The 23,324-nt window shown below is 45.5% G+C and overlaps 1 protein-coding gene across 1 annotated transcript in view; it reads right to left on the bottom strand.

Annotated features, from left to right (window-relative positions):
• Positions 1–23,324, bottom strand: part of LOC138453183 (zinc finger protein 721-like) — a 117,274-nt gene that overhangs the window by 35,559 nt on the left and 58,391 nt on the right. The window contains exon 2 of the mRNA XM_069605786.1: positions 22,457–22,921. Within this exon, the coding sequence (XP_069461887.1) occupies positions 22,457–22,921 (465 nt within the window). The remainder of the gene's footprint in view (positions 1–22,456; positions 22,922–23,324) is intronic.

Genomic DNA, 23,324 nt, shown 5'->3' with positions numbered 1-23,324 from the left:
TAGGGATTTGCACCCAGAAGAGGGAAATCTTCACCCAAAGCCCATTGAAAAGAGACTGTGTATTCGTTTTTGTTAGAGGAGTATGTCAGCTCCTCAAAGGCAAGAGACTTTCAAGGAAACGAGAATTGGCCATCGAGGGTCCTGAGAACTACCATTGAAACTGTCGTCTCATGCTGGAGAAGCCCGAGACTGTGCTGTGCTCCAAGCTCCCATCTTACCCAGTATCCAAAACGTGGGGACGGGAGACCCAGAATACCACATCCTGAGACATTATTTGAGAACACTTCTTTCTTTTCTTGAGAACTATCCCACACCCCTTTTTCTATTAGTTGTGCGGTTTGGCAATAGGTTTCTTAGTATAGGCCGCCTTTATTCTGACACAATGTCACTAGGACTGCCTTATTTTTCATTTGATGGTTGAAGCCTGCTCCCATCGTAGATTTAGGTTTAGATTAGGGGTGTTTTTTCCAACACGTATACAACTTTCATTGTTTAATAAACACCCTTGAACTGTGATCCCTTGTGTTTGTCTTACTTCTTGTCACCATGAGTTCTTCACATATCACAGAGGACAAGTATGAGTTGAGAGATAGTTTTTGATATCACATTGAGAAAGAGGAGAGGTATTGAAAAGGCTGTTCAATTCATAAGGCATTTTAGTGAAAATCGATGAGCATAAGATTGCCTTTGAAAAGCGATTGTGCTTTTGGTTGGTTGCCTCATTTGAAGTAGAGATATAAGCTAGAACATAATTGAAGTGTTTTCATTAATAACCTCTCATATTGAGTGTGTTGTGTAGTCACAATAATAGTTGCAATGTCTTTCTATTACTTATTTCGCTTAATAAAATTAAATGCACTTTGCAGGACAGTGAGAGAACATTTATTGAGTGATCTTTATTATCAATCAATTTGTGAACATATGTGCATGTGAATTGTGGGGCATCTATTTGCAGTATATTTGTTTACAGTAGATTGTTGATAAGGAATGGGTTGGTAGGAGTTACATCAGTAATCCCTCTATAAAGTGCATGGCATTAGTAAATCAGTCCTGTGTGGATGCGCGAGGAAGGCTAGCACAGTGAAAGGCATATGTTTTGCTCTACCTCTATTCCTACCAGAACTCCTAAGAGGGGCGGGAGGGATGACATGCACACTCCCTTTTGGGTGGAGGAATAGCTCTGGTTGGAGAAGTGGTAAGAATCACATCACAGGAGGGGATTCTGTTTGTAGATCGACCCTGTGTATGTGATAATCTGGGCAGAGTTGTCATGTTACACAGTGTGTACACCACATACGATTCTGGAGGCTTAACAACTGCCAAATGTTCATTCTGCTCAAGTTTTCAAACTGATTACACAGACTGTGCTTGCATTTTAGCTAAGGGAATGTCCACTAGGAGGTTTACATACTCCCTCTATATGCACATGGTGTGATTCATGACTTTGGTGTATTGTGGAAGCAGTGTGGCCTTTTGATTTCTGTTGCTACTCAGACTCTCAATGGGTTTAGGTTTCTGCCTTGATAGAAGCAATGTTTTCTGCCTTCTTTCTTAACCATAATTATGTGTAAAGGGTACAATGTTCCATGGTTTCTGTTGACAACGATATTGATGACAAATCAGCATGAACGGTGACCCAAGAAGGAGCCCTGACTTGCAATACTGTCCTTGTCTGTATATCAGTGGAACAGTCATTGATCAAGACTCTTTCCAGTCAGCCTGTGTTGCAGGAGCTGGCACCAGCGTCTGAGAAGGAGTTGTGGTCTATAAGACATTGTAGGTTGAACACGCTCTTTGGTGCTCTCCAGATGGCTGTACCCAGGCTACTCCTTACTTGTGTCCTAAAATGGTGCATTCTGTGGAACACTCTGGAAAAGGAGCCATGCTGGCTCTTGTGAACCGGGTATGGTTTGCACCATATTTCCCTACAGTGGTACAGACGTATTGTAGCAATTGTCTTGTTTGCGTGGCCTTCAATGTGGAAAAAGCTGTAAAGACTTTGCCTTTGTTGCACTCAGCATGAGAAGGACCTCTCCTCAACGACCAAATTGACTTCATGATGCTCCCCAAATGCCTTTAATTGTGAACACTGCCTAGTGATTGTTGATTTGTTAACATGAGTGGGTAGAAGGTTACCGTTCTCAAAGAGCTGACGCAATCACTGTAGCTAAGAAACCGCTCACAGAGTTTATACCTAGAGCTGGTCATCCTGCAGTCATCGATAGTGACCGTGCTACCCAACTTACAGGGCAGGTTGTTCGAGATACTGGAAGAGCCCTAAATATTTCTCAGCATTTTCCTTGTGCTTACCACTCACAATCTAGTGGAGCAGTTAAATGACAAAAGCGACATTAACACTAAATTGCCCATGGTGTGTAAAGAGACTTGTATCCGATGACCAGAGGTCCTGCCGTTGGAACTGCAGCACATGCGAAATAAACCCAACAAGAAGCAGCGGCGGTCACCTCACGAGTTAATTACTGGACGCACTATGTATATGAATACAGTCCTCCATTTTGGCGACTATGAATATGAATACAGCCCTCCATTGTGGCAAAAAAAAAGAAAATGGAGGTTATAAACAAGAAAACATGTGCATGGTACAATGTAATGAGATGTAGACTCAAGAAAGAATCAAAATGACGCAGATGCTATATAAGTTTAAACTAGGCCATTACCGGTCTAGTTAGGTAGAGGACCTCATCTTGAAATAATATCGCCAGCCTAGAAGAGGCGTTTCAGTTGGCAGGCTATGCGAGAATATTTGCATTACTAGCCTAATGTAAAGTGCACAGTTTTGTTAAACTCTGTCCATACTCTCTAATTGAAGACCATTACTGGCTGACATGGCATCTAACCAAAACTTTATAAGGAGTGTAAATCCACCATTATAAGCAGTCAAAGAAGTGTATTGCTTTTGTTTGAAGTCGCCGAGGAGAAGCAGGAAACCAGTAGAAGCCTCCTTTAAAGTAAAGTCCTTACTTTGAAATCAACACCCCTCTCATAGGTTTCAGTGTACCAAGAAGTGCATACAAGCTGAGACATTGAGTGGCAGAGGACATGGATTGGACTGTTCAAAATAGTTCTACCTTTTTGTATACTTTTTCGTCACGTATGTTGCTTTGCTTGTTGCTATTAAAGAATTTCCAAGCTTGCCTCATCATTAAACTCAGGGCCTGAAAATTCTTCCGTCACACCATTGACAGCAAAGTGTTTAGACGTGCACTAAAGGGGATGGAATAATAAATTAGTGCAAGTGCCTTGTGATGGACATTGGATCTCTCCATTCGGAGGTCACGGAAGCACTGCCGGAACTAGCTTTGCCAAAGAAGCACCCTGCCATTCTCAGACACAGTAACCGTGTTTGCCTGCGAGTGTCTTGGAGGAAATATAGCCCTTTTGGCTTGGACCCCAACAAGTACTCTTCCCCCCCCAACCATGCCACAGTAAAGTGCTAACGGCATCAGATGTGGGTCCATGCCTCCTGCTTCAGGCATGTCGAGCCTCTGCAAAGAGCACTTGAACCTTCTGCGCCAGCATTTATACCTCGTCCACCAATCAATATCGGAAGGGAAAGAGCAACCACATCTGCCTCTGTTCCTACATGCTTTGAAGCACTTCTCAGACGAGATCCATAACTTCACCACTTGTTTAGGACCATGTTGTTGCTCCAATGGAGGTCCTGAAGAAAGCTTCAGCTGGTGACGCAGTCTTACCATCAGTAAGTGGTGATTCAAAAGTAGATGGGCAAAGACAGGCTGAGGCTGCTTTCCGAAGAGCTGAGCCTTCAATTGAAAGGCAATCTAATCTCTGTGCCGGAAAGGAGATTACATAATTCTTTTTTTTTTCTTTAAATCTTGATTTGTCATTTATTAAATAAAACAATGACAATCAACCACAATCACGGGAAAGTTACAATTCATTTGAATTTGGGGCAGTGAGTAGCATGATTATAGGGTAAACAATACTTGTCAGCAAGGGTAGTACACAGGGTAAGTATATTGTCCTATCTGTCCTGTCGGGCAGAGGGCTGACTGCCGCCACATCTGCAGGCCATACCTGGTTTTTCCACTACCCAGTTGCCTTCAACCTGTCTGCCGCAACTAAATATTCCCTCAAGCGAGACCAGATGTCCATCGGTCTGCTAGTCAGGGGTTGCAGCAGAGTGTATTTTACTGACTGATCATAGCAGTATATCAAGTCTTTCACCCAGATGTCACCTTTGCAGCCCGCTTACCTCCCCAGCACATCGCTTAATTCCACCTGGCCACCACAATGGCCAAACTAACAAATCTCGACTCCTCATACGTCTCAAGCCGGAATAGGCCCTGCAGCCAGTATTTAGGGTCCAACTGCATGTCCACGCCAATTATTATGGACGTTTTATTCCCAGCCTCTCCCCAAAAGTCACACACCCTCACGCATCCCCACGCTAGATGCATAAAGTCTGCCTAGTCTCTTACACTTGTCTGGGGTGCCTGCATTGTATGCGAGGGCCCTTATGTGTAGCACGCATGGTGTAGGTACTTAAAGTGAATCAACGTATGCCTCTGGTTTAGGTGAATTTTCGGAGTTTGCTGAAACGCCTGCGTTCGCTGGTGATCCGTTAGCTGTGTCCCCAGCACCTTTTCTCACCATGCCCTCATTGCAAGCAAAATAGGTTCCCTATTATGTTGTGCTTTACGGTATAGGTTAGAAACTGGGCGAGTACTGATGGGCCTAGACGCAATAGTGTGTGACCGGGGAAAGCCTCAGCCCCAATGGGAAGCATTCCATGTACTCTCTCAATGCTAGCTTTAGCCTATAATATAAGAACATATTTACCCCTTTCACAGGCCCTCTACCTCTGAGTTGCACCAGGCTGATGAACTCCCCCTTTCTCAAATAGGTCCCCCAGCTGTGTGATACCCAGAATCACGAAATGGACACACAATTTCCTCTCAAAGGTGAATGGACGCTTGGGGTAATATACAGTGGAAGTGGTGGCGTGTAGGGAAAGCCATCCTTATTAATACCCTCCATCAGGCATAGAGTCCTCCATGTGACATAGCTTGGCTGAATCTTGTTTTCTGCCTTCCACTAGCTTCCCCCATATCTGAGCTGCCAGGGCAGTAGGTGCATTAACCTCACTTTCAAGCCTCAAATGCGAAACCTCAGCTTGATCCCATAGCCACCCAACTGCATATTGTGCTTGTCCCGCATAGAAGTATATACGCATATCCGTAACTGCCAGCCCATCACCAGGGCCGGTCTTACAACAGATTGCACCCTAGGCGGGAAGCATCGTTGGCACCCCCCTTCACCCAACCTGTGATCTCATGCATGTGTCATGGGCTGAGCAGCGGGAGTGGGGACTATGAGTTAACAAAATTGTCAATGCTGGCATCTGCTGAATTTCATGAACCTCAGAAAACAGCAATAAGAGGGTCAAACCCGAACAGGCCTGGTTATTTTAGTCTGCTTTTGCTCTTCATTTTTAGTAACAATGACCAGTTTGCTGCTGTGACTCAGGTCAAAGAATCGACAATTTCAGATCTACATCAATGTCATTCGTATGACCTCAAACATTTAGCCACTCTTAAAAGGTGATGAACTGGTCTTGAACAGTGTTACTCGAACCTCCAAGAACAAGCACCAGCAACATACCCACCGATAGCTGTACAAGCCCGTCTATCTCAGCATTAAAATACATGCATTTATGCAATATGTATTGCATCAAATATTTCACGGGAAGTTAAATATATTTAGGAGGGACACAGGTAAACAATATCACTACTCCATGTGAGTGGTAAAGTCTACTTTATATGCAGAGAGTTGACATGCATGTACAATTCAACATATCTCCCAATGTTAATGTTGCAGAGGTGGCGTTCTAAAATTATGACATTACAATGTGGACTTTACATTGAAACACACTGCAGTGCATTACCGCGGCAGAGAAATGGCAGTTCGATTATTGGGGTTTGTTTCGCTCATGTACTCTCAAAATTCTTAAATCTTTCCTTTGTGATCACTCATTTTAGCTCCTGACAGCACCATGAAACTGTAAGATTGCAAAGAAAAACGATGTCTACCATCCCAACATAAAAACAAAAACAATCAAATTCTTAAAGGGTGGAAGGCAACCTTTTCTTGGGACGCGTTAAGTTTACTTTTTGCAAATTACTAGTCGCATGCTGCTTGAATAACAGCGGTCCTTGCACATTGTGCAGTGTATAGACGAATTTCATTTCAAGGGACTTGGAGTACTGTGGGTATCAGGGGAAGCATCTCCAGTGTACCCCAAGCATAGTGTACTTTGCCCTCCACCCTCACCCCCCAGCCTTGCAGCCCTGCGCTTTTGCACATTCTCCATTATGGTAAAGAACATTGTACCGAGCTTGGGAGAGAAATGGACTATGCAGAAGGAGCTGCCTCCCCAGGGTGTGTTTAGCTGCTGGTGTATCAAATGCAGAAATGGGTGGCATCAAGAACCCACGCTCTGAAACACCTTTTGCGCACTGGTTGGTCACACGACGGGAAAAAAAAGCAGGTGATTCCCCAACACTTGAACCATAGACCTGGCTTTGATTAATGTGGCGTTAGCTAGTCATGGTCATTTCCCAGCGTTTGTGTTCAAGAAGATGGGAAGCTGCACCGTGCGGGGTATTTTAAAGGCCATGAATTGATGCTACAGCATGTCGCCTCCAATGGAACAAAGAAAGTGAAGAGTGCATCCTGCAAGTCTGGGTATTTGCATTATACGGAATACGGGCCAACCGTCCACGGAGACTGTTTCTACTGTAGTTGCTGAGTCGCTTTCCCAAGCCAGCTGCTGTGCAGACTTCGCTCAGCTTTTGGTCCAGCGCCTGCATCCATGCTTCACACCATCATTCACAAGGCGCGTTTGTGTAGGTGTTTGTTTATCTCGTAGACTAGCGTGATTGCTATTCCAAACAAAAGAAGCACAACAACAAAGAAGAGTATAAAACAAGTCTGAGCGAACAGTGAAATGTATGAAACTCTTGCACTAAAATAAAGTCAGCAGTGCACGGCCAGGAAAGAGGGAACAACGAACAATATGCTCGGGAACTAGGGGGGCGTAGTAACCTCCAAACCGGCCCACGCGTGATACTGGCCCCCAGGGCCTCGCCATCGAAGTGATTTTGGCCTGGCCACAGGCCGAATGGCCGATGGACGGACCAATCCAACCCCGCTGGAACTTGCAGCTGTCTGCTGACAGTGACACTCTGCCCAGGTCTTCCGAGAACTGGCCTTTTGATCTCCTGAGTAGAGTCCACCACCAGTGCTCGCTTCCTTTTTCATGACTACTTGAGCCTTGACAAAAGTGTTTAGCTTTGTGGCCTCCAGAGGCCGTTCTTGGTTGGCCTAGTCATCTCCGCAATACCATTTTAAAATAAATAAAACACCTATGCAGCAATAGGCCTCACCTGCGAGGACGGGAGCAGGAGGAAACAAGCGTGCTTGCCTCGGCAGGCTATAGTTACTGCCGGATTTCCTGAAACAAGGCCCAATCAGCGAGAGCAGGATGCGGCAACTGTTTGTATTTGCGGATTCTGCTGCTGCTTGGCAGTGTGTGCTTGTGATGGGAACAACTTCAGGATTTAGTGACCTAATCGCTCCTCTTTTCTGTAATGGCCGGGGCCGACAACACCAGCCAGCACCAATCGATCCACACTTCAGTGTCAGCGCGCGCCCATAGCCTGGAGGAGGGCACACCTCACATGTGCCCATGGGCCTGGCTGGCGCCAGCGGTGCCGGTGCCACCCGGGGCCGGGGGAAGGTAATAAAGCAACACATGTTGCTAATTTATTTGCCAATTGCCCTGCTCTGCCTGAGGGCTGAGGCCAGGCCCGTTTCTTGGCCCGGGCGAGGCGGGCAACTGCCCAGGGCGCATAAGCCCTGGGGGGCGCAATTGCCCCGGTCCCTGGAGCCTGTGGGCGGGATGGAATTCCCCAGTTTGTGGGGAGGCGCATTGATCTGGGGAAAGTTCTGCAGGTCAGGTGCTGGCGCTGCTCCTTCTGACTGTAATGTCACGTAGTACAGAAGTACAACGTGACATTACTGAAGTCAGAGGCTCCCTCTGACCACTTTCGTGGCACTTGGGGTGGGGGGCATAAGCACACCAATAAAAACACTTCAGGTCCCCCTGCAGCTAAGACCAGCCCCTTTCTTCACAATGCCGGCAGGAAACTGCTAATGGTGGCCCATTAGTCACTAAATGGTTTCGTGCTGGCATTGAGATGGGAGTGGAGGTGCAGTGGGGAGTGGGACGCACCGTGGGCCCCGACACGGTACAAACGGAGACCCGTTTGGGCCCATGGTGCGTCCCTGCAAGCCCAGAAAATGGCCAAAATAATAGTTTAAAGCAGCGCCATTTCTTTCATGCCGCTTCTTTTCCAAACTATACATCAATTACACTTTAAACCACTTCCATGGCACTGATGAGGAGTTACTTCACTATGCGGATAATAGTTTTGACCAGTGTTGCTGAGTAAATATTCTTTAAGCCACGAACCGGTTTATTTATTCATGCAAAGTATGTCGGGTACATGGAGACGGATAATATATTTATGCAATGTTTTGTCGGATACCTGTATCCGACACACATTGCATAAATAATTAAATATGCAGGTATCCGACATACATTGCATAAATAAATAATCCTGGTCTATGTATCCTCACAACAGTCAAGACTTTACTGTATCAAAGCATACACTTGATTCCGATTCAAAGAATGTTAAAGTGATTTATTAGGTTCAGGTGTCTCCTTGTCATTGCCCTTTTGGCTTAGGTTGCCTCCAAACCCCCTTCAGCATCTTGTGTTCTTTGTTGGTTGTATATACTGCATCCTATGCCATATTCATGGTCTCTTGGTGTGCCCAGTCCTCATTATCTTCAGCCTAAGTGGGACTGGGGCATAAAATTGTCTTGGGCACCAGTGAAAAAGTGGCCGACCATTGCAACTGGCAATTCATTCCTTGTGTGACGGACTGTTTGACTTTGGGTAGGAGTTCCTGAATGGTGTAGTTTGGGAATGGCGCGCGGGGTGCAGTGGGAGTGGTGCGCAGGGTGCGGTGGGAGTGGTGCGCGCGGTGCACCAGTAGTGGAGCGTGGTGGGAGTGGCGCATGGGATTGGGTGCGGGGGGGCGCATTCCTAGTGTTTCGCCCTGGGCACCAAATGGATTAGAAACTGCCCTGGCCGAGGCCAGAGCCTGCAGCAGTGCCAGTGGTAGAATACACGTGTAACACGTTCGTTTCCTAACATTATAAAAATGAACAGGCATATTAATTTTTATAATGTTAGGAAACAAACATGTTACACCTGTATTCTGGCACTGTGGACTGCTGGTGTAGCACCCCCTAGAGCCTGACTGATGTAAAATATATTACTATTAAATAAAATGACAAATCCTCCATCAAATGCAAGAGAAAAGTTATTTGTCTTCCATACTATCCAATCAGGCTACTCCTCAAGCCCCAGTGCATTCAAAAACCCAACAATTGAAACTTGCATTGAGTGGAGGCTGATGATAGCAAAACAGACCAGCAATCATATTCTTCTGATGAGCCAAGATAATTGCAATGTTTAGCAAAGAGAACTCTGCGTATATTCACAAGAGCATGGCATAACGAAACCAAATGTTCCAGTGTCTCCATACACGAGTGATCCAAACAAAAACGACAAAAGTTCTGGTAATTTGATATCATTTTGCGAACTGCTCGGACATCTTTTGTAGGCCACAAATTAAAGTTAAAATGTAACATAGCAGATCGATGAGCAGGTGATGGAGCTTACCGAAGATAGCCTGCCATGGTACGAATTCGCTTAGGCGGAAACCGTAAATTTGACGATTGTTTATGCATTAGGCATTTGTCTCTATTTGTGATCCAGTCATGTTGATACATCTTCGTTTTAGCTTTGTCTGGATTCATTAGTAGCATATCAACAGACACATCTGTATATGCAAGTATATTAATGACACCCATGATCCACCTTTGAGCAAATTGATGTACAGATGAGAATAAATAGGTGGCCTTCAACACTGCATTCACACAAGTAGAAATCAAACACTTTCTAAAAGATGACATACTCACCACTGATAGAGAGCGTACAGGGAAGTCAGACCCAACTCATATCGCAACCACAAGATAGGTGTTGATTGTGGTAAATATAATACCGGTTTCCAAAATTTTGTTTCCAGTTGGTCTAGCCAAAGTCTCGACACATGGACTCCTGTTTCTAGCCCATATAGTAAGCACGGTTTAACTTTTAGATTCCAAAATAGAAGAGCAGGAATTAGCAAAAACTTTCCATATCGATGCAAGATAATCTTTGTCTGCGATATGGCTGTGTCTAACTTAGTAACCACGCTCTCTATCTGGCCTTTAGCTACACTACACCTTCAAAAACCATTCCTAAATATTCCCAGCTAGTAGACTGACTGACTGACTTGTTGATATAGTAGTTTTGACAGAATTACCATTTTGATAATTGCAACTCGGACCATTGGGGGATAGGCAGCTGCATCCATCTTACCACCTTGCGCTCCAGTTCTTCCGAGTGGTCTCACATAATAATTCATATATAGCCCTCATACACTTTTAGATACAAGGGCACTCGGATATCTGATCTTTCTTTCTGGCCAGATAAAACCTAGCTCCTTACCTGCCCTCTGCGTATTTGGGGTTAGGGGATGTTGGTCAGATTTCCCCCGGTTGATCTTAAGCCCTGTCGCGAGTCCATAGTTATTTATCTCTATCACTGGGGCTGCTGGGTTTTGTATGAACAGCAGCCTGTCGTTTGCGTATAACAAATTTATTGTGCAATATGTGGCTGGATGGCAAGCACAATAAGGAGCGGGGACAGATGACACCCCTGCTGCAAACCCCTCTGCAGCAAGAATGGTGGTGAGGTTGTAGTATTAGTGTGGACCATGACTCTTGGTGCCGCATATAGGAGTTTAAACTACATTCATAAATGTGAGGCATAACCCCATGAATTGCAAGGTCTCAAGAGGTATAGGCTTTGCACCGAGGCAAAAGCTTTCTCCCCATCGGAGTAGCCAGTATCGACAGGGTAGTGGGTTGTGTATTATATTATGAGCCATTACATAGAACCTGCAGAGGTGTTGTGCCGTGAACCTGCTAGGGGATAAACCCTGTTTGGTCAGGGTGGACCAGTAGGGGCATGTGTTTCATACGGTTTCCCAGTATTTCCGTCAAATTCGTATTCTAAGTGCCAAAAAGGGACAGGGGCCTGTTAATTATCAGGTTTATGTGGTTTCAGCAAAAGGCTTATTAGTGCGGTTCTGCTAGACTCTGGTAGTCACCACACCTCCATGGAAGCGTTCTACACCTTTTTCAGGTGCGCTGTAAGAATCTTGTAGAATTCTGACATAAGGTCGTCAGTGCCTGGCGCCTTCCCATAGGGGAGAGTCTTAACCGTGGCCATTATCCCTTCCACCAAGATTTTCCATTTATGTCCTCTGCTATATCATAACATACTCTTGGAACTTCCACTCTATCAGTAGTTCTCGCACAGCTGCTCGCGAGGAATTCGCATTGGAGGCATACAAATGTATATAGTAGTACAAGAATGGCACATGGATGCCATCCTCCTCCCGACACCCATCTCCAGCCTGGATCACGACTTCTGATATATTGTGCTGCCCTCACTCCTGTAGCATCTGGCACATATATTGCCATCCGGGTACCGCACTTCTGTAGTTGCCAGTGTATTGAGTAGCGCCACGTGTTCTTGTATCCTACCAAGCAGGCCATCTCTGCGGTGCCTCTTGTATTTGGCTTCAAGTCACTTAATTTCCCTTTGACATTTGTCCATTTTATGTTGTGAGACAGGCATGGTATCAAGAGATGACACAGACAACAGAACTTAAGTTTCAAATAATACTTTATATATGTTTCAGGACGGTGTAAGGCCTAGCTCGCCCTCCTGCCTGAAGAAAACTAAAGGAAGTCTGTGTCTGCAAGTCCAAATCAAAAGTCTGCCTGTGTCATAGCCTATGCTTGCCATCACATCTAGAAAAACAGGTTGTGTTTTTCTTAACCAACAAAATAGTTTTCAAAAGTAAAGTCTCTGCTGCTCCGAGTTCTTCTTGTGCTCCCTATCCCAAGTGTAATACAGTTCCAATAGCTGCTTGCCTGAACAATCCTGTGCTAGGTCTTGAGGTTCTCTTCCCCAAGTGCAATCCAGTCTAGTGCACACAAAAAGGAGGTCTTGAGGTTCCCTTCCCCAAGACAGCGTTTCTCAGCTCCTTTGACTTTCAGGGTTCCCTTCTTCAAGATTTCACCATAGTACTTATATTGATTTCCCTCGCTCATTGTTCAACACAAGAAAACAATAGGTACACCTGACCCACCTTCTGGCTTGCTTTAACAATCATTTTACAGTTCTCCATGGCGTACTTACAATGTCTTTTGCTTGTCATCATTAAGGGCTCCCTCGTCTAGGCTCAGTTGTCAGACCACACGGTCCAGCCATCACATGTTGCCCAACAAGGAACCCTATGCTTCTCCTTGACTTGATCATTGATGTCTGTGATCTGCACAATAGGGAACTCCGTGGTCTAGGCGCAGTTGTCAGACCACACGTCCACCAATTACAGGTTGCGTAACCATAGGTTCCCCCAATAATCGGTTTGGCTCCTCACAGGCTCTTCTGCTTCAGGCTTCCGATTTCTCATCTGTATTCCTTTTTGCTAGTGTAACTCATCTGCATCAGTCTTTGGCTTGCCACAGATTTATGATTCTCACATTGGTTGTTCAAATACTCAAGTGATTGTACAATTTTCCATATGCTTTAGATCTGCTCACAGTGCCGTTTATATACACTCTGACATTCAATATGTCGGATTAACTTCAAATGTTTGTTCGGTATTCAATGTAATGTGGTCTTACTCAAAAAGCAATTTCCATTCAGTTCGGTATTCAATATAGTTTGCATTTGCTTATGCTCATGGACAGTTACTTGCCTACGAACCCCTGGGAGCGCTCCGGCCATCCGGTGTCCTCTGACTCTTACCAGCTCTTCGCGTCTCCCCAACGGCTGTTCCCGATGATCTCGCTCAAGTTCTCCATAGCCGGGAAGCGGAGTGCCTGGGCTCTGCTTACTTGCCAGAAACGTCTCCGCACACATCAGCGTCCTAGTTACATCGCATTGGACGTGGACCATGTCCCTCTGTTCCCAGCTCTTTCTGCAGTTCCAGTTGCATGCAGGCTTTGGTATGGGTACGGACAGCATCCTTTTTTGTTCCCCAGCTGTTTGGCAGCTCCAACTAACCGCCTTCCAATCTGAAGGCTCTCGGTCATGCAACCACCAAGCGACTCGCTCACTCCGGGTCCGCAGGTCCTTCAGGAGGATTGCTGGCGTTCAAACCTCCTGGTCTCTTTCCACCACGGCCGTTCTCCTTTCTCTTGCTCGCGTTTCCTCCCTTTCTACACCAGAGCCCTATTAAGGGGCCTCAGGTGTGAGTTGGTGGCTTGTTTTGCCTGACCATAATGAACCCAATCAATGGGACATGTCTGACCTTCAGTATTGGATGCCTTCATACCACTTCTTCATCCCAGTACTAGAGCGGTGTTTGTAATAGGAAGGGTGCACTACTCCTAGTAGCTTCCTCTTCTTCTCAGTAATTGGTTTGCATGTACAGGGAAAAATAGAGCATGAGTAGGACTAGCCCATGAAGGCTGAGGGAAGAGAGGGTAAGTCAGTGTTAGGGGAGTGGGGATACCATGTCTCACCCTCAGATGCTCTTTTCTTCTTAGAATTTTGCGGGAGTAGGTGGGAACTTGTTAATTGGGCTCTACAATAGGAAGGGTATGTCCCTTGTGATGGCTTCCCTTTTTTCCACACTCCCAGAATAGTTTCTGGGACAGGGAGTAGATATTGCTCTCCGCTGTTCTGTTCCAGCCCTAATATTTTGTAAACCTGAAGGCAGGAAGATGGCACAGGGTTGGAAATAACTCAGGGAAGGTGGTTAAGTTGTCACGATGATGTAGGGAATACGGTGTCTCACCCCAGGGTATTCTCCCCCCAATCCGCAAGGACCCTACACTCAGGTGATCCGCTCTCGCTTGTCTAGCCCCAGGGTTGGGATCCAAAAGTGATGGGCCCTCCCTGGCCACCTGAGCAAAGGAACCCCGGGGGGTAGAGGTGAGAACACCCTCAGATTTCTCCCAATGTCTAAGGCTTAAGCCCACCCGCATCCTGTGATATACACATGCCTATGACGAAACATTTAAATGTTTCCCATAGTACAAACGCGTCCTCCATTGTTGGTTCATGTCCACCTCTACCCCTTGCTCGTAACACATCCTCCAACAATGCATTGCCCTTGAATTCTGATGGCCTGTCCTGCATTCTCCAGTGTCCCAGATTATATACCAACACCACTAAGGCATGGTCCAAGAGCATTCTCGGGAGGAACTTGCATAAATCAAGAATTGTGTACTGAAGATTGGTACCTGTATTCTCTACTCGCCGGGTTGTATTGCTTCCAGGCGTCTGTATACAACCAGTTTTGCTCTGTCCAGCTAGCCATGCGCAGCAAGAGTGCATGATCTATTACCGGTGGATGTCCTACCCATGCTTAGGTCCATAATCATGTTAAAGTTCCCGGCAATCATATTTGTATAGTCTATGAGCCGCATCTTCAAAAAAGTGTTGTCCTGATTGGGAGCGTATATGTTTAGAATAGCTACTCTCCTACCTCGAATATCTCCCATCAGCAGCATGCCATCTAATTTGGATTCCCTTGCCAGCAGTTTAACATCTAAGGACTTGTGGATAAATGCCACTACCCCTCTTGAGCCTGACGTGCGTGTTGAGTATTCTCTGCATTTACACCAGGGTGGCGCAAGCTTTACCCTGCATCCCTCATACACGTAGGTCTCTTGTACCGAAAGGATTTCTTTTTTGTGCCTTTTCACATACTTGGAGGCCTGCTTGGCTTTCAAAGTGTCTTTCACCCCTTTTATGTTCCATGTCATTATTGCTAATGACTTATTCATGTTTCTCGCTGCCATCTGTATCAACCATATGCCTTCTACATACTAGCCCAATCTTCCCCACCCACATCAGGCCCTGATATTTTAATGTGCATCTTTCCAGAACCCACAATAACTGTGTCCCCAAACATTTCCTCACCCCCACACCAATCTGACTAGCAGTCCTCCCCCTCAAAATACAACATTTGAACTACACCTATGCGGTATATGCCAGCGTACACTGTAGTGCAGCCCACAGCGCTGTCGGGTAGCTGTGACTGCATATCTTTAATCTTTTCTCTTCATGCTCTCTGAATGTCATAATGTCTCCAGTGTCTCAGTCACCTGCGTCGGTCGACTCTACTCCCCCAGTGTGCCGTGCCCCTGCCACGCTTGCTTCCTTCAGTTTCCATCTGGCAAATTCCTCCACAGCTGTCGGGTCTGTGAACATGCATGCTTTACCCAAAGTTAGGTTCTCAGCTTCACAGGACAGAACATGGCTTAGAGGATATTAATCTGCCTTAGGACTTTCTAGACTCCTGCATCTACAGCTTGGCAGGGCAACAAGCCAGCATTTATTTTCTTGGGCTGCCACCAGGATCACATCCCAGTCCTTGTAAATTAGTATCCTCTTGATAATTGGCCATGGCGGTGCACCGAGGGGTATGGCGGGGAGGTTATAGGGGTGGTGGTCTCGCCATCAAGGCCCTATGTGTGTGCTCAATTATGAAATGATCGAATACTGGTAAGTTGGGCAGGATATCTTTTAAGAGGCACTCCATACGTACCTGCATTTTGCACTCAATATTGGTCGATTACGGCAGCGACGTCAAGCGCTGGTCATTCCTTCTCAAACTGCATTCCAGGTCCTCACATTGGAAGCTTTAGTGCTTCATTTCAAGTAATGGTATATCCACATCTTTGCGCTGCTGTGCAGAAGCGTAGCTCCAGTGCTCCAATGTGCTCCTCTGCTTCAATTACCCTGCCCCACAGTTTGTCAATTCATGCCATAGAATCATCCACCTTGTAGGATAATGAGTCCAATTTCTGTCCCATCCTGTCAATGTTGTCGTTAAGGGACACCCGCAGACTGGCTATATTGCCTTCTCCTTCATCCTATGCTTCACCTCATACCTCCATCTGACATGGCCGCCTCCGCTTCCACTCCTGTCCTCTGGACGCATGATGTGACTGGTAGGCCTCCATTTCTGACTGCTTCTTGCTGTCACCCATAGTGCCTGGGTGTCTAGACTTCACCCCCTTGCCTCGCCAGGCCACTCAGTATGGGTGGGGGGGGGCTCACACTTGCAGGGGCTATGACAACCCCACAACTGCTGCACCCCGTACTCTAGCCACAGCACGTTCAGCTGCTCCACTGTCCCTCCTACGGCCGCTTTATCTGTCTGCATACTGAGGGACACATGCTCCTGTCATATAAAGCCGGCGGGTGAGCAGTAGCCTCCAACGTGCTCCACTGCTCCGGCAGCACCCACTGAGCCTCCCACGGCCGGCTGCAGCTCCAAGGATAGGGATGGGGGTATGGAGGGGAGGTCGGTATCAGGCACGCGCAGGACACTGCCAGCTCCACCATGAAGGGTCAGCACGCACCCCCCGCCGCCCGAGCTCGCTCAATGGTAATGGCTGCCCAGGGCCCTGTTGGGTCGTCTCCAGAACATCCCTCAGCTCCTGCTTTAGCCGGGCCCTTGATCTTCGCTGGCCCCACCTGGCGTGCCTCACTTCGTTCCTGCAACCCCGCCCTTCCAGTCACTTCACAATTGACGCATATGTGCCTCCTGGACCCATAGTGTCATTTTATGAGTACTTCAATATTTATTATCTAGGTTAGAACCCCATTCTTCCTCCATGTTTAATGCTGGTGATTTTAATATTCATATTCCACCGTCTGGGTCCTCTTGTTACCTCTGTTATTCTCTTCTTCTGCATGCAATCTTTCTTTAGTTCCTTCTCCCCCTTCTCATGCTAAGGGTAGCACATTAGATCTCATCTTTATTTCAGCCAACATTTCTATTTTATCATCTGTTCAGACACACATGATCCCTTTGGCGGATTGGTTTTTATGGTTTTTTTTTTTTTACCGCCCCTTGGTTCCTATTGTATCTTCCTTACCTTCTCCTACCTTTTTCCAGCGTGATCTTTGGAATCTTAGCCCCTCCGTCATCACTGACTATTTCTTTTAAACTTCCTTCCTTTGATCATGATTCTCCAGCATGTTTGGACGGCATAGTAGAGGATTTAAACTCTGAGGTTTTCTCATCTCTTGATGCACTTTGTCCTTTTTCACCATTTACTCCTAAGGGAAGACCCCTTGTCTCTGGTTGCCATTTCCTTGAAACAACTAAGGATGTCTGCGAAAGAGTTGAATGGAAATTACTAAAGCATTGCACTGAAGCCAACTCTCAGTATTCTCCTTCCCTCCATCAGTCCTTTGCTGTTTCTTTGACCCAAGCTAATCCAGAATATTCCATTCTCTTATTCAGTCCCATACATTCTCTCCTAGATTCTTACACTCCACTCTCAAATTTCTGGCTCCCAAGCCTATTCATTCATAAAACATTCTAGTCACGATGCTAGTGATTTTGCAAATTGTTTCCCTAGACTTATAACTTTTATTCTTCTCTTGATCATTCAGGTTCCCCACCATCGGTCTGGTCTTCCAGGACAGTTAACCCAGACATTTCATTTTCTTCCTTTACTCCTGTTCTAGAACGTGCAATGAACAGAGAAAAGAGGGGAGAGAGAGCACTGAGGGCAAGAGAGAAATGCAGTGTGAGCTATGCTTTCATTAAACCGGGCATTAGCTGTGCTACACAAGTGTCAATTTAATTAGCAAACTTACAGAATTGCATAATAAATTGCTATGTGACACTGCTTATTTTAAACCTTGTAGTCAATCAAGATTCACCAGTTATCGGAGGGCATGCATCTCTACCCGAAGGTGAACTGCCCAATACATCCATCAAACACTGCCTTTTCCGCATATGGCCCCGATATTAATGGTCCACTGAACCCTCCCAAAACTCAGCTAATCTTTCACAGGAGCCCATGCGGAATCTAATATTGGTTGACAGATCTGTTACTCAATGGATTGCCCTGCCAACTTACGACTCCCATGCAAACACTCTTGGTTTCATCATGAACAGCTGTCACTGAAAAACCCATTACCAAAAAAGAGCAGGACAGCCGCATAAAAGATTTCCCTTCTCTGCAATGAAGCCCTATGTACCCCACCCCACTATTTAGTAAAGCCATCCCACCCAGCTCCTTGCTCATCTAGGTTGTGGCAACAACCCAAACCCTGCAAGCCACCCATCAAACTGCAGCCGGCCGCATCACAGGTTTAAGAAAGTTTGACGCAATTACATTCAAGGAACCCCATTGGCTTACCATCAAATCATGCATCCACTTTCAGATCAGATACATCAGACACCAGGCAATGACACCAACTTAGAATCCTACCTCATATAAACATACACAATCTGTGGAGTTCAACAGCACAGAAGCCATTGGAAGACTGAACAAAGGAAATACAGAAGAACGAAAAACTGAAAACAAGCCTTTACCTGCTAGGCTCCCATACCGACATCGCTCTGCCTCTTTACCTTCTGCAGTTCAGGAAGAAACCTAAAACTAAAAAGATAATGACTTGCTTTCAACCTCCACCCTGCCCACCATCTCGCCATCCCACCCACCTGTAATCTTGCTCCCTTTCCATTTAGTACAATGCTTTCTTGATTGCCAGTTAGTATAACACTATAGAAAGCTCCTCTCTGACCCCCACACACACAAACACTTACAGTTTAGGAACATACCATGGGGTCACCGACCAAAACGCTGTGTACCCCCTTATTCAATACCCATAGCCAAATGTAGGCTTGCAGCCAGCACAATTTCATGAGCACAAGCGTGGGCACACAACTGGTCATTTTAAACATGGTAGCTATCAGCAAATAGCTTCTTACCCTTCCCAACACATTACACTCAATGGCTATACATGTCTGTCCCCACAACATTATAGAGATTTGAAAGTCTAGGGGACATACAAAGGAATAATGGAACCGGAAAGTGTTCCTAGTGTACAGAGTGCGGATGCAGTAGCTTGATGTATTTCGGCTATCTTTTTAGTAGAGTCATTTTCTATTGATAACAATACAAAGAAATCAATACATTGTCAAGGATATGTATGCATGCCAGGTTGTGGGCTTAATGCGAATACCTAGGCATGGGACCAGTACCTAGGAATTGTATGTGTGCACCTTGTAATGATGTGACTCAGAGTACTTAGTGTGAGAAGCCTGAGGGTATTCTCACTCCTACTCCCCCTGGATCCTATGCGCAGGTGGCCAGGGAAAATCCATCACTCTTGGATCCTGACCCTGAGGGTGGAAAAGCAAGGGAGGATCACCTGGTTTGAGGGTCCTTGAAGATTGGGAATAGGGTACCCTTGGGTGAGATATGGTATGCTTCTTTCTCTTGTGACAGTCAATCTAACCCTCCCCCAACTTTTATGGGTCATTACAAACCAGTTTCCCCCATTTTTCCAAATATGACACCCGACAGTACTAACACGGAGAAGGGGCAACTAAGAGTGATGAAGATTACCTCTTTTCACCACTTTGGTACTTGGACGAAGAAGATGCATAAGGAACTGTGAGGGGCAGGCATGTCCCTCTAATCATGGTCAGGCAGGACCAATCAGGTTTTCACACCAATCAGGTTTTCACACCTGCAGCCTATCAAGGGTCTGCAGATGTATAAAGGGAGACTAATCCAGCAGCTAAGAGAGAATGAGCAACAGGGAGCCCTGAAAGTGGAGGAACAGGAGGAGACCCATGTGAGAAGGCAGCTGTGGTTGTCCATGAGGAAGAGCTAAGACGCCAGCGAAAGACCCAGAGGACTTGTGAGACCCGAGGCAAATGGGCTTTGTAATTTCCCAGAGAATGGGAGCCTCCGAAGCTCAGCACACTCAGCAGGAGCTGCTGGGGAAATGCAAAACCCTGGGGACATGGTGCCCATCTGAAAACAAGCATCAGGGGTGCCGGCACAAAGGAGAAGCGATGCGGCACGCGAGTGAAGCTCACACCGGTGGGTTTGCTGGCTTCTAGAGCTGAAAGGAAGCCGCGGGAACCATCGGACAAACAAAGGAGGCTGGCGAGTGTCAGAGGGACGTTCCAGTGTTGGGAAGCAGATAAAGTTCACGAACCGTTACTCACTGGAGATCCTTTAACAATTGAGCGCATATTGAATGCCGAACTATATGAAAATTTAACTTTGAGAGAACCAACATATCTTGAATGCCGAACTATATGAAAACTGAACATTGAGGCAAACAAACACATTGAGTATCACACTCACTAATAGTATGGTTATGAAGCAAACACATGTACGGTTCAAATAGTGTATAATTAATCAACATAAAACCACTTTTGAACTCTAAACTGACATTCAACAATAATGAACCTTTGTTGCACAAGTTATATTTAACCTGAAAGTTGAATATATTAAATGCTGAAGGAATCCGAAACAATGAACTGTAATGACGGAGTGCAGCGTGGCAAAGCTTCAACTTGACAAGGGGTGTGTGATACATGGTCGCAGAGCCACGAGACAACCAATTAGACGCAAGAGGAATATAAGAGTGCAGCCTAGACCCAAGAGGTCAATTAAAGGAGTTAAGTGAAGGTGACTTGGTGCACGGGAGCCAGTATCAAGAAATCTGCATGTGGGTTAAGGAACCCAGGGATCCTGGTTGCGTGATCTGTGATGGATGGACCAAGTGGTCCGATTACTGCGCATAGACCAGAGAACCATGAATGGTGAAAACTAAAAAGGACACCATGAGGAAAGCCCAATAAAACCACTGCAACACTTTTGGAAAAGACTGAAGCAAGTGAAGTCTTGGGGAAGGGAATCCTGAGGCTTGAGGTACTGCATTTGTTCTCTTGGGAACAAAGTCCCGAGATCCTTTTTGTTTGGATTGTGCAACTTAAAACTTGGGGAAGGGAACCCCAAGGATTGGTTTTGAAGTATATCACCTTGAACTGGAGAAGGTAAACGTTTAAAATGTTTTGTTAATGGAACTTTCACATGCTTGTGGAGAACTTTCCATATGCTTGGGGAAAAGTGAGCCGAAAGAAACCTGAGAGCCGGAAGAAGCTCAGAACTGTGTGTTAAACATGGTTTCTTTTGACTTTGATATCCCTACACATTTATTGATTCTAGTTGTGAGGGCAAGCATAGGTTTTGGACACAGGCGGACTATTACGTTGAACTCTTTGACTCAAGACTTTCCTTAGTTTTGTTCAGGTAGGGAAATCCCACCATTGCATAGGACAAGATAGGCTTTCAACCATCCTGACAGTTAAGTGAATACATACATTTTGTTTGAATTTTAAGTCTGTTATCTGTGTCCTTCATGATGCCTTCAAATTAGGCGTTCAATGCCAATACTTGACTAACAATGGGAGTACCTGGGCAAATTATGGTAATGCCAGCCAAATGGAGGAAGCACTTGGACAAATCAAGACCCAAAAATAGTGCAAGTAACTCTGTATTTAATAGCAAAATATACCACATTGGGTTAGTTTTTGGCAAGTAATTTCACTACTTTCTGTCATATAGCAATGTTGCCACTACCAGGTCTTATTTTGGCAAAACATGTCAATTGTGAGACTACCTCAACCTTTTCTAACAATAACGGTTTGTTTGATGGCAATACTCAACAATGGTATAAACAGCTGTGCATCTAATGGCAAATATGGGGAGTGAAGCCATTTCATAAAATACATGTCAATGTGAGCACTTGGAAATGATGTAAACTGGCAATGGTGTGAGGACCAGGGTAAATTATGGCAATACCTAGTTAGTGGTTCGAGCATCTGTACAAATTAGCAAAATGGCAAAACTGGGCATATGGGGTAATTGGTGGGGCATATTATGGCAAAAACTTGAATTATTATTCAAGTACCTAGCATAGCATGTCAGTACCCAATGAATGGCTGTGGCAGGAGTATGTGGGATTTTGATGCCAATGCCAGGCAATGGTGTAAGATCTTGCCTTAATGGTGACAAAATTGTGAATGTACCTAACCTTTTGATGCCTGGTGTGCCTTGGATAACAGTCATGTTAGTAATGTTTGGTTTTGATTACAAAACCTGGCAATGGTGCGAGCATGTGGGCTTTTGCGGAGCAACATGCAATATACATGAATAGGAATTCCATTCATATAATGCAAGTACCACAGCTTGTCAAGGCAATACCTTGCGAGTGATTGCACTATCTGGGAATAAACTGGAAAGAGCCGCTGAATGGTTACATCATGGCAATTACTTGGCAATGCCGATGCAATACCTATGCAAAAGCCCAAACTAATGGCTTTGTTGGTGACTGTTCTTGGCTATTGATGTAGATCGTAGACACAATAAATACCTTTGCTGTTGACTTTGTATCGGATGCGGCAGTCAAGGCGCTTAGATCGCCTAAGTTGGCAAACATCGTTTTCACTGGCATTTCTTTCATCCGTTTTCCACTGCAATTTTTGGCTTTCACTAGAAGCCACCTTTCCACTGGTTGTGCCATACAAATCAGCTTCCTCATTCCCAGACGGAAAAGGCGGTGCCCCCAAAAACTTTTCAGTAATTTCTGAATTTTCTGGTGATTCCAATGTTTGTTCCATGCTAGATTCCAATGTGTAGGGTATACTCTGGCTGCTGGTGCTCTTCTCAGGTGTATGGTCAGCAGTGGCAGTATCAAGCACACACGTGTGGGATAACTCACCATCCTCAAAAGAGTTGGCATGTTCATGTACCCCATTATCTTCATCAGTCAGGAAAAGATCATCATCGCTCAATAGGCAAATAGTAATCGGAAGAACAACTTCAAACACATCAGCATCTGTAAGAAACAAACAAAAATGTGTCTTGCTTTATACAGTGAATGACAGTGGTAATAAAGGCTGCCCCCAAAATATTAATTCGCCACTAGCCATTGCCGACTGATAATGGACTCTTGCCAGTAAGAGATTTCGGCCCATAAAGTCACTTTCATTTAAAAGAGAACTAGGGGGCGTAGGCTTGACGTTAGACAGGATGGGAGGATTCACTCATTATTTGGTGCACCCTTCAAGTCAAAAAGGTTTGAAGTAGGTAGTTTTGGATGGCAAAGTTTTGAAGTATTTTTTGAGTGAAGGAAAATACACAAGACAATGGTCAACATTTAAAGTTTCAAGCTACTGGCTAGGCATAAAAGGTGACTTGCCATCTCGATTCTCCATTTTCATACAGCGCACCATTTATTA

The sequence above is a fragment of the Ambystoma mexicanum genome, chromosome 4p (assembly GCF_040938575.1).
Source record: "Ambystoma mexicanum isolate Mex_15411 chromosome 4p, UKY_AmexF1_1, whole genome shotgun sequence".
NCBI lineage: Eukaryota > Metazoa > Chordata > Amphibia > Caudata > Ambystomatidae > Ambystoma > Ambystoma mexicanum.
Note: the sequence above shows the minus strand (reverse complement) of the source record. Positions and strands in the feature narration are given on the sequence as shown.